General features: G+C 39.1%; 1 protein-coding gene across 1 annotated transcript; it reads left to right on the top strand.

Annotated features, from left to right (window-relative positions):
- Positions 1–4,010: 4,010 nt before the first annotated feature.
- Positions 4,011–9,919, top strand: LOC137259551 (beta sliding clamp-like). Its single transcript, XM_067797180.1, has 4 exons — positions 4,011–4,059; positions 4,946–5,257; positions 6,002–6,073; positions 9,912–9,919. The coding sequence occupies exons 1-4, from the start codon at positions 4,011–4,013 to the stop codon at positions 9,917–9,919; spliced, it is 441 nt and encodes a 146-aa protein (XP_067653281.1).
- Positions 9,920–10,811: the final 892 nt, after the last annotated feature.

Raw genomic sequence — 10,811 nt, 5'->3', positions numbered from 1 at the left:
CGTCAACAATAGTTAAAGCAATACAGGGTTGACTAAAGTGTGTTGTTTCTGGTCCAGTAAAGCCATCTGTTACAGTGCATGATCAACAACTGAAGGCAAGGGTAGCCAAAGTGGGTCACTTACAGTTGAAGTAGGTCACCAGTCGTTGAAGTAGGTCACCACAACATACCAGTCAATGGTTATTAACATATGAGAAGCCGTGCTTGGTCGATTTCTCTGAACAGAGCGATGTAGGTTTGCTTATCGTGTAAGTACCACAGGGTATAGCGAACACACGGACCATTTCATTTCTGATACACGAGTAAGCTGTGAATGCGCTCATTTAAATCTCTGGTTTGTTGTTACCCTCATGTATACAGACTTTTATTGTCTTCCACTGCGGAGAGCTCGTACGATGAGAATTATAGGATTGTATAAAAAACAGACAGTGGCCCAGTATTCGTTACGTCATTCCCTCAGTTCTGGGAGACAGTTTGTGTTCTGTAGTACACACTACACACCTTGTACGCATATCGTGTGTCAGTCTGAATTATGATCAATCACATTCACTTAAAGTGAAGTTAGGATCGCAGGATAATAGATTTGTAGTCATATTACCTTCAGGCATGTGACGAAAAACACTGATGGTGCAATGTTGGCAAGTTCATACCGCGATTCAGATGTGTACTGAGCATTAAAAAAACTGAAATTTCATAAAGGTAAACTTTTATATTTATGTCTTTTATTTAGAAACTTGACAAAATCAGATTTGGGTTTCTTACCCCAGTGTTCGCACATATACTCATCAGACTTTAACAGTTTGTAAACGGCTACAATTTTCATACATAAAAAGTTATTATAATAGCCCAGAAATGTTGTGACATACAATAAAGAAAAGTTGGTATAATAGCCCAGATATGTTGTGACATACAATAAAGAAAAGTTATTATAATATCCAAGATACCTTGTGACATACAATAAAGAAAAAGTTATTATAATAGCCCAGAAATGTTGTGACATACGATAAAGAAAAGTTATTATGAAAGCCCAGAAATGTTGTGACATACAATAAAGAAAAGTTATTATGATAGCCCAGAAATGTTGTGACATACGATAAAGAAAAGTTATTATGAAAGCCCAGAAATGTTGTGACATACAATAAAGAAAAGTTATTATGATAGCCCAGAAATGTTGTGACATACGATAAAGAAAAGTTATTATGAAAGCCCAGAAATGTTGTGACATACAATAAAGAAAAGTTATTATGATAGCCCAGAAATGTTGTGACATACGATAAAGAAAGGTTATTATGAAAGCCCAGAAATGTTGTGACATACGATAAAGAAAAGTTATTATGATAGCCCAGAAATGTTGTGACATACGATAAAGAAAAGTTATTATAATAGCCCAGAAATGTTGTGACATACAATAAAGAAAAGTTATTATAATAGCCCAGAAATGTTGTGACATATAATAAAGAACTGTTGTGACATACAATAAAGAAAAGTTATTATGATAGCCCAGAAATGTTGTGACATACAATAAAGAAAAAGTTATTATGATAGCCCAGAAATGTTGTGACATACAATAAAGAACTGTTGTGACATACAATAAAGTAAAGTTATTATGATAGCCCAGAAATGTTGTGACATACGATAAAGAAAAGTTATTATGATAGCCCAGAAATGTTGTGACATACGATAAAGAAAAGTTATTATGATAGCCCAGAAATGTTTTGACATACGATAAAGAAAAGTTATTATGATAGCCCAGAAATGTTGTGACATACGATAAAGAAAAGTTATTATGATAGCCCAGAAATGTTGTGACATACAATAAAGAAAAGTTATTATAATATCCAAGATACCTTGTGACATACAATAAAGAAAAAGTTATAGCCCAGAAACGTTTACTAATAAATAGCTTGTTAAGAAACCTGGAAAAAAAATTAAAGGAACACTTGTACTTTCATGTGTTCCCTTATTTGTTTCAATGAGTATACATTGTGTATATGAGGTCCATCATTTTCTCATGAACCTTGTCAAAGAGCCCTTAGCTAAATATTAACACAGGTGCGGTACACCTTTTGGCAGTTGTATTCGTGTAATATCGTGCAGTACAACATCTCCTAGTGGGTGGGTTAGTTTGGGTTTACCCCGCTTTTAGCAACATGGCACCAATATCACAGCAACATTACTACAGGAAACGCTAACTATTTACGAAACGGACGGAATTGCAGTACAGACAATAACACCGGTAAACGGTAACGTCTATGTTGATTAATAGTCATTAGTAAGTCCACGATGAGCAATACCAAACTGGATCCTTGTAATATTCGGAAATGACTGGTTGCTGTGTACAAGTGATTACATCCTGCGGTGTGACCATTGAGTACGGAATGCTGATTGGTTGAACTGGGACGTTCATGCAACCAATGGCTTTCGGCTTGGGACTGATGTATTTGAGTTTGCTTGATCGAGCGTCCAGTGTTTATGTTTCCATGTTAATTCTTTCAGTGAGTAATCATTTTGCACCTAGATACATCTAGACTAGATACATGCAGACTTTTATATTACTGGATACTTGAGTTCATGCAGACTTATTCAGCATAATTATAGGTAATATAAGACATTTTAACGTGTTTGTTTCCACATACTTGTGCTTGCGTACACGCTGAGACATTAATGCCTCGGTTAACTCAAACTGCAAGAAGGTTGACAGTCATATTACTTACTCACAAATATCCTACCGGGTACCCATTCATTGCTGGGTGAACAGAGGTAATCCGTGAACAAACACGCTTGCCTAAGGTGATTCCACATGCTTCGCATGTGCTTCGACATGGTACAAGACTGATGTCCGAGAAACTCTCAGGTGTCGGAAGTAAACCATCCAAGATTTCTCTGCGACCGCCGTGGTTTAACCTCACCTGATTTGTGACCTGAGCTCTATGCACAGGACCACACACCACTGCGATGCAAAAATCGAGAATAATGGTTTGGAGACATAGGCTCACGTCATAATGCATGGTGTAGAATCATGCAGACTGATAAAACGCCCACTTGTTCGATCAGCCCACCCGGTCGCCTTTCTGACATTCCCTGAACCAAATTACTTTCCCTTCCGACCAGCCCAACCAGTAAGAAAAAAGTCCATTCATTCATTCATTCATTCATTCATTCATTCATTCATTCATTCATTCATTCATTCATTCATTCATTCATTCATTCATTCATTCATTCATATAATGAATTCATTCATTCATTCATTCATCAGATGAATTGCCTACATGCCACTGCAGCTGTGATACTACATTTGTCCCGCCATGTAGTAACTGTGGGTATTACCACTCATTTCATGTTCTTACGGAATATGGTTTTGTTTTCATCTTTAATATCGACAATGTCAACAAAGACAATTAAGATGCTAACGTTCTGTATTTTTAAACCAGTCAGGTTTCTTTTAGTCACTGGCCTGCTCCATTGGATGTGATTCCCTTGTGTTTTGCCTGAGAGACATTTGACAATTTCAAGCAGCTCTGCTTTGGGTTTGTATGATAGCGGCGTCTTCCCATTGTGCCCAGTGACCAGGAAGTAAGGTTAATGAACTGACTTATTCTACCTTTACTAAAATGAACTGGACCAAGAGCTAACCGAAGGCAATATCTTCTTTCTGCATGCGTTTCATTCATTGGAATTGCCAAAATGTAAGGGAATATAGTGCCACCCCTCAAGATGGTTACTCGCCCTGGGCCCAATATTGCTGTGCCGGTTCCTCGTAGTCGACCCATGTGCTTGACATATCCTCACTGAACTCATGCTAATGGGTCATGCCTGTGCTTACTATGGATTTAAGGAAGTCTCCAGTTGTGAAACTGTGGCCCTTGCATGCGGAATGCACATAAGACTAGTGATGAATTCGACACGCTGAACATTTCCCATTTATTCTACGGGTAAAAAATCATTTCCCATTGTGCCTACAGGATTTTTGTAGGTAAACTGGGATGTAGACGGATTGGCACTGTAGGTAGAATGGGATGTAACGATGACAGCGATGACGAGTGCTTGTTAGAGGAGCTTTGTAGCAGAACCACTGCTCAATGTGTTGATCACAAATTGAATACAGACGATTGTAAACTTTAAGCAACTATAAATTTCGCCTTTTTTCTCCGAACCGAATAACATTGTTGTTATCAATGAGCACAAACAAAAAAACCTCCAAAACAAAACAAAAAAATCCCATTTATTTTATCAATATCATTTTAATCACTTAGGAGCCAACCTCACATAATTCATGTTTTTCAACCATCACCATGTATTATGCGTTCGGAAAATGCGTGCCATCATCACGGTAATGATTTGTACAGTCAATTGCCGTTACGTCGAAGTTGAAAGAAAATCAAGTGATTCGAATTAAAACGTGTTCGACACAACAGGAAAATTGCGAGTAGATATTGAAAACTGAAGGACAAGCTTCCACCTGGAGACATACCGGTGTTCGACTGTTTTAGTTAATAACATCTCGACTGTTTTAGGTAATAACATCTCGATTGTTTTAGTTAATAACATCTCGACTGTTTTAGGTAATAACATCTCGACTGTTTTAGGTAATAACATCTCGATTGTTTTAGTTAATAACATCTCGACTGTTTTAGGCAATAACATCCTGACTGTTTTAGGTAATAACATCTCGATTGTTTTAGTTAATAACATCTCGATTGTTTTAGTTAATAACATCTCGACTGTTTTAGTTAATAACATCTCGACTGTTTTAGTTAATAACATCTCGACTGTTTTAGTTAATAACATCTCGATTGTTTTAGGTAATAACATCTCGACTGTTTTAGTTAATAACATCTCGATTGTTTTAGTTAATAACATCTCGACTGTTTTAGGCAATAACATCCTGACTGTTTTAGGTAATAACATCTTGACTGTTTTAGTTAATAACATCTCGATTGTTTTAGTTAATAACATCTCGACTGTTTTAGGCAATAACATCCTGACTGTTTTAGGTAATAACATCTTGACTGTTTTAGGTAATAACATCTTGACTGTTTTAGTTAATAACATCTCGATTGTTTTAGTTAATAACATCTCGACTGTTTTAGGCAATAACATCCTGACTGTTTTAGGTAATAACATCTTGACTGTTTTAGGTAATAACATCTTGACTGTTTTAGTTAATAACATCTCGATTGTTTTAGTTAATAACATCTCGACTGTTTTAGGCAATAACATCCTGACTGTTTTAGGTAATAACATCTTGACTGTTTTAGGTAATAACATCTTGACTGTTTTAGTTAATAACATCTCGATTGTTTTAGTTAATAACATCTCGATTGTTTTAGTTAATAACATCTCGACTGTTTTAGGCAATAACATCCTGACTGTTTTAGGTAATAACATCTTGACTGTTTTAGGTAATAACATCTTGACTGTTTTAGTTAATAACATCTCGATTGTTTTAGTTAATAACATCTCGACTGTTTTAGGCAATAACATCCTGACTGTTTTAGGTAATAACATCTTGACTGTTTTAGGTAATAACATCTTGACTGTTTTAGTTAATAACATCTCGACTGTTTTAGGTCATAACATCTTGACTGTTTTAGGTAATAACATCTCGACTGTTTTAGGTAATAACATCCTGACTGTTTTAGGTAATAACATCTCGACTGTGTTAGGTAATAACATCTTGACTGTTTTAGGTAATAACATCTCGATTGTGTTAGGTAATAACATCTTGACTGTTTTAGTTAATAACATCTCGACTGTTTTAGGTAACAACATCTCGATTGTTTTAGGTAATAACATCTTGACTGTTTTAGTTGATAACATCTCGACTGTTTTAGGTCATAACATCTCGACTGTTTTAGTTAATAACATCTCGACTGTGTTAGGTAGTAACATCTTGATTGTTTTAGGTAATAACATCTCGACTGTTTTAGTTAATAACATCTTGATTGTTTTAGAAAATAACATCTCGACTGTTTTAGTTAATAACATCTCGACTGTTTTAGGTAATAACATCTCGACTGTGTTAGGTAATAACATCTTGACTGTTTTAGGTAATAACATCTTGACTGTTTTAGGTAATAACATCTCGATTGTTTTAGTTAATAACATCTCGACTGTTTTAGTTAATAACATCACTGTCTAGTTATCAAGGGATATTCTAACTCCTGGTGGATTTTGAACATTCTGGACAAAATCAGAACCGGTGTGGTAGCCTAATGGTTACAGCGTTCGTTTGTTCGATTCCCTCGTGGGTATGATGTAAGAAACCCATTTCTGGCGAACCCTGCCTCGGTATTGCCAAAACATTGCTATAAGAGACGAAGAACCAAATTCACTCATTCACTGTGGACAAGATCACCCTCATCAATAGCGAGAACGCCTGTCAGATTTCATCATGACTGGTCCAACGTGATGCTAATGACGCCGACGGCGAAAACACCGCTGTGGTGTAACGTCAGGAAATCGTACTGTCAGGTGAGCTAAATATAAACGTGAAAGAAACTATACTCACTCACTTTGGACAGATTCATTTTTCAGCTTCATTGGTCCTACGAGACGTTAATGACGCCGACGTTGACAACTCGACCGTGGTGTAACGTCACGCAGTCTTTCAGACAGGTGAGCTAAATATAAGCGTGATCTTCCTGGATTTCTGGTTTTAGACTAGGAAGGGGGTTATCTTATATGTCACACACCATTGGGACCCGTGAAGGTCCCGGTGTAGAATAGGCCTTCAGCAACCCATGCTTGCCATAAAAGACGACTATGCTCGTCGTATGAGGCGACTAACGGGATCGGGTGGTCAGACTCGCTGACTTGGTTGGGACATGTCATCGGTTCCCAACTGCGCAGATCGATGCTCATGTTGTTGATCACTGGGTTGTCTGGTCCTGTCTTGATTATTCACAGACAGTCGCCATATAGCTGGAATATTGCTGAGTGCGGAGTAAAACTAAACTCACTCACTCACACATCATTGGGCGATATCACCTTCCTCTACGTCGTGATCATCGTGGTTAAGCGTGACCCAAACGTCGGGCAAATATTTTGAAAACATGAATTTGCATGTTTCTCTCAGGTGGTAACTACTTGAACAGCTGCGTGTGTTGTTCTCGCCTAGATTCGTTAAAGCAAGTGTTTTCCAATGGACAAGTTTGAACATATTAACTGAATTTTATGAAACAATGTTAATGCGCTTGCTGTTTCTGTATTGTAAAACGTATAGGATCTGGGCATGTTTCACAATAAAAAGTGTTCAGCTGAATCTCAATTAAAACAGGTGCGTTTTCTAAAACATTGTCTGGATTAACGAATTTGCCTACAACTCAATCCCTTGAAGTGCCAAAAATAAAGAAAGAGAGAAAAAAAGAAAAAGAAATCCAAATAAGACATACTTTTATACACAGTCAGGATTATTGGAATAATATTTCCGTGTCACATAATACGTCGGTTGCAATGAAAGAATAGTGCTGATCGATTTGATAAAAAATAAGTTGGTTGGTTGGTTGCGGTTTAACGCCGATCTCAGCAATATTCCATTGGTCAGGTTTGTTGGGCTCCAAATTAGCAGGGTTTGGCGTTAATTAACCAGAACGTCACTTTAAAGTTCCAAGAGTTACATTGCTATCCTTGGAACAGAATACACTCGAATTTCATTCTCAGCTCCCTGAGGACTATACAACCCAGTCTGCTTGTTGGCAAACAGCCATGGCTTCTCACTGTAAGTGTTTGTTTGTTGTCGTTGTCCAGCAATATGCCAACTATGTAACATTAACAAATATTTTTCCTTTAACGGGTCTAGAAGATGTCGTTTGTGGACAGGCGTAAAGGGATGAAGAGACTGTGAGAACGCTGTGTCTGTCATTTTGTATGGAGCGAAGGTAAGGACTAGTTTGAGGGTTTAGGTTTGGGCTGTGACATCACGCCGCCATATTAGCTGAGTGCGGCGTAAAACTAAACTCACTCACTCACTGTGACGTCACGGGGCGGATCGACATGATGGTCCCCTAGGGTGATTTATGCGGACATGTGGTCATTATTCAGTATGGGTGACAATGACCTGGCCAACATGTTGAGTCTCTCAGGGGATAACCTGGGCTCAGTGCATCTGATGTCAGCACGTATGAACGTCGACGTCGCATGGCGTACTGACGTCTCGTGGAGCTTTATTACATCAGTCTTAGTATTGCTGGACGTCTCGTGGAGCTTTATTACATCAGTCAGTATTGCTGGAAACAAAGGACTGTGATCCATTATAAACATCCTCAACAGAACAGTGTAACGGTACTAACGGCTCTCTGTAGCGGTACTAACGATTCTCACGGCGCTCACGGTATTAATGTAACGGTACTCATGTTACGGTGCTAACGGCACTTAAGTAAAGACAACTTTGTAACGGTGCTAACGGCACTCCCGTAAAGGTACAAACGGTACTTATGTAAAGACAATCTTGTGACGATGCTTAGGGCACTCCCGTAGAGGTACAAACGGTACTCATGTAACGGTACTCTTGTAACGGCTCTCGAGTAAAGACAATCTTGTAACGATGCTTAGGGCACTCCCGTAAAGGTACAAACGGTACTTATGTAAAGACAATCTTGTGACGATGCTAACGGCGCTCCCCTAAAGGTACAAACGGTACTTATGTAAAGACAATCTTGTAACGATGCTTAGGGCACTCCCGTAAAGGTACAAACGGTACTCTTGTAACGGCTCTCGAGTAAAGACAATCTTGTAACGATGCTTAGGGCACTCCCGTAAAGGTACAAACGGTACTTATGTAAAGACAATCTTGTGACGATGCTAACGGCACTCCCGTAAAGGTACAAACGGTACTTATGTAAAGACAATCTTGTAACGATGCTTAGGGCACTCCCGTAAAGGTACAAATGGTACTCATGTAACGGTACTCTTGTAACGGCTCTCGAGTAAAGACAATCTTGTAACGATGCTTAGGGCACTCCCGTAAAGGTACAAACGGTACTTATGTAGAGACAATCTTGTAGCGATGCCTAGGGCACTCCCCTAAAGGTACAAACGGTACTCATGTAACGGTACTCTTGTAACGGCTCTCGAGTAAAGACAATCTTGTAACGATGCTAACGGCACTCCCGTAACGGTACACACGATACTCCTGTAATGGTGCAAACGGCAGTCATCTAATGGTATTAACGGCACTCAAGTAATGGTACTTACGGCAGTCATCTAATTGTACTAACGGCTGTCATTTAATGGTACAAAGGGAAGTCATGTAATAGTACTAATGGGAGTCATATGTAACGGCACTATCGGCACTCATGTAACGGTACTATCAGCACTCATGTAACGGCACTATCGGCACTCATGTAACGGCACTATCGGCACTCATGTAACGGCACTATCGGCACTCATGTAACGGTACTTTCGGCACTCATGTAACGGCACTATCGGCACTCATGTAACGGTACATATCTAACGCTACTCCCACAGCTGGTTTACATGCAATGAAGTATGTCTTGCAATTAAAAAGCATCACACACACAAGCCATGGGAAATGAAATTCACTGTTTGGAGATTACGTCATCAGTTTGAAGTAGCAGAATGGCAGACTATGTGGCGACAAGGTGGCATCAAAGTGGTCATTTACAAATGTATATGTAAAATGTATAATTTAAACATAGAACAAAAAAATACAACAGAATTGATTTTTCAAAGCCCTGCCGTGTAAGATATGTGTCTGTGTCGTAGGTTCAGCATCGATAATCCCCCAGGCCTCCCAGAAGTAATTGAATAGTGAACTGAATGGACACCCCGTAGTTTGTCTGATAACAGATTCCTTATCATTAATTTTAAAAACGTTTTTAGGAACAATGCAAATCAGGTTCTCAGTTTGATATACTATTGAACATAAATTGGTCTTTTCTTTCTTCCCAGAAAAGTGATAGTTTTTGATGGGTAGAGTTTTGGAAGGTGCGCTATGGTCATAAAGCGAAGACGATGTCATACAGGCACTCTATCCACAAACCCTTTGCTGTGGTCAGGGAATCGAACCTCCGATCAAACGTTCTCCGGACACACTATCAACTGAACCATGGAGACGGTCAAGGAACCGAACCACCAGCCTTTCATTCTCCGGGTGGACACACTATCCACAAAACCAAGGGACGGTCAAGAACTCGAACCACCAACCTTTCATTCTCCGGGTGGACACACTATCCACAAAACCAATGGACGTTCAAGGACCCGAACCACCAGCCTTTCATTCCCCAGGCAGACACACCATCCCCAAAACCAATGGACGTTCAAGGACTCGAACCACCAACCTTCCAATCTCCGGCCTACACACTATCCACAAAACTATCCCAAAACACTTTCTGGGAATCGAATCTGTGACCTTCCTGTTCCCTTATCTATTAGGCCAACAATAAACCGCATTTGTAATTGCATATTCCGCCAAGATATCTGCCTACAATTTCATTCATAATGTTTGCACTTTAACAAACAACGCGGCTGAAAGCGCATTGGCTTGCACACTCAATTCACATGGCACTACAATGTCAATTCCTCGAGACTCACATCGACTCGGGTAAGGAAATGAAATTTCGCCAGGAGCTATAGATACATTCGTGAATACCACACAGTACGGTTCATTGAGCCGTTATAATACTACCGTTATGTTTATGTGAATTATTCGCACTTGCAGTCACTGCATTCATTCGCGTTTTATTTGCCAATGAATGTAGGCAGGGGGAATCCCCCGAGCTGTGAGAGTAACAAGACGAACAATAGAATTTACTGCCATTCAGGAATCGTGACCAACCAGTAGGAAGTGAC

The sequence above is a fragment of the Haliotis asinina genome, chromosome 13, assembly GCF_037392515.1.
Source record: "Haliotis asinina isolate JCU_RB_2024 chromosome 13, JCU_Hal_asi_v2, whole genome shotgun sequence".
In the NCBI taxonomy this organism is placed as follows: Eukaryota; Metazoa; Mollusca; class Gastropoda; order Lepetellida; family Haliotidae; genus Haliotis; species Haliotis asinina.
Note: the sequence above shows the minus strand (reverse complement) of the source record. Positions and strands in the feature narration are given on the sequence as shown.

What these genes read in the sequence shown, in the direction of transcription:
- LOC137259551 (XM_067797180.1), top strand. Translation starts at nt 4,011, where the DNA reads ATGGGATGTAACGATGACAGCGATGACGAGTGCTTGTTAGAGGAGCTT. An exon ending in GTGCTTGTTAGAGGAGCTTT is followed by an intron (nt 4,060 to 4,945) that starts GTAGCAGAACCA and finishes CGATTGTTTTAG; the next exon opens with TTAATAACATCTCGACTGTT. An exon ending in TAACATCTTGACTGTTTTAG is followed by an intron (nt 5,258 to 6,001) that starts GTAATAACATCT and finishes CGACTGTTTTAG; the next exon opens with GTAATAACATCTCGACTGTG.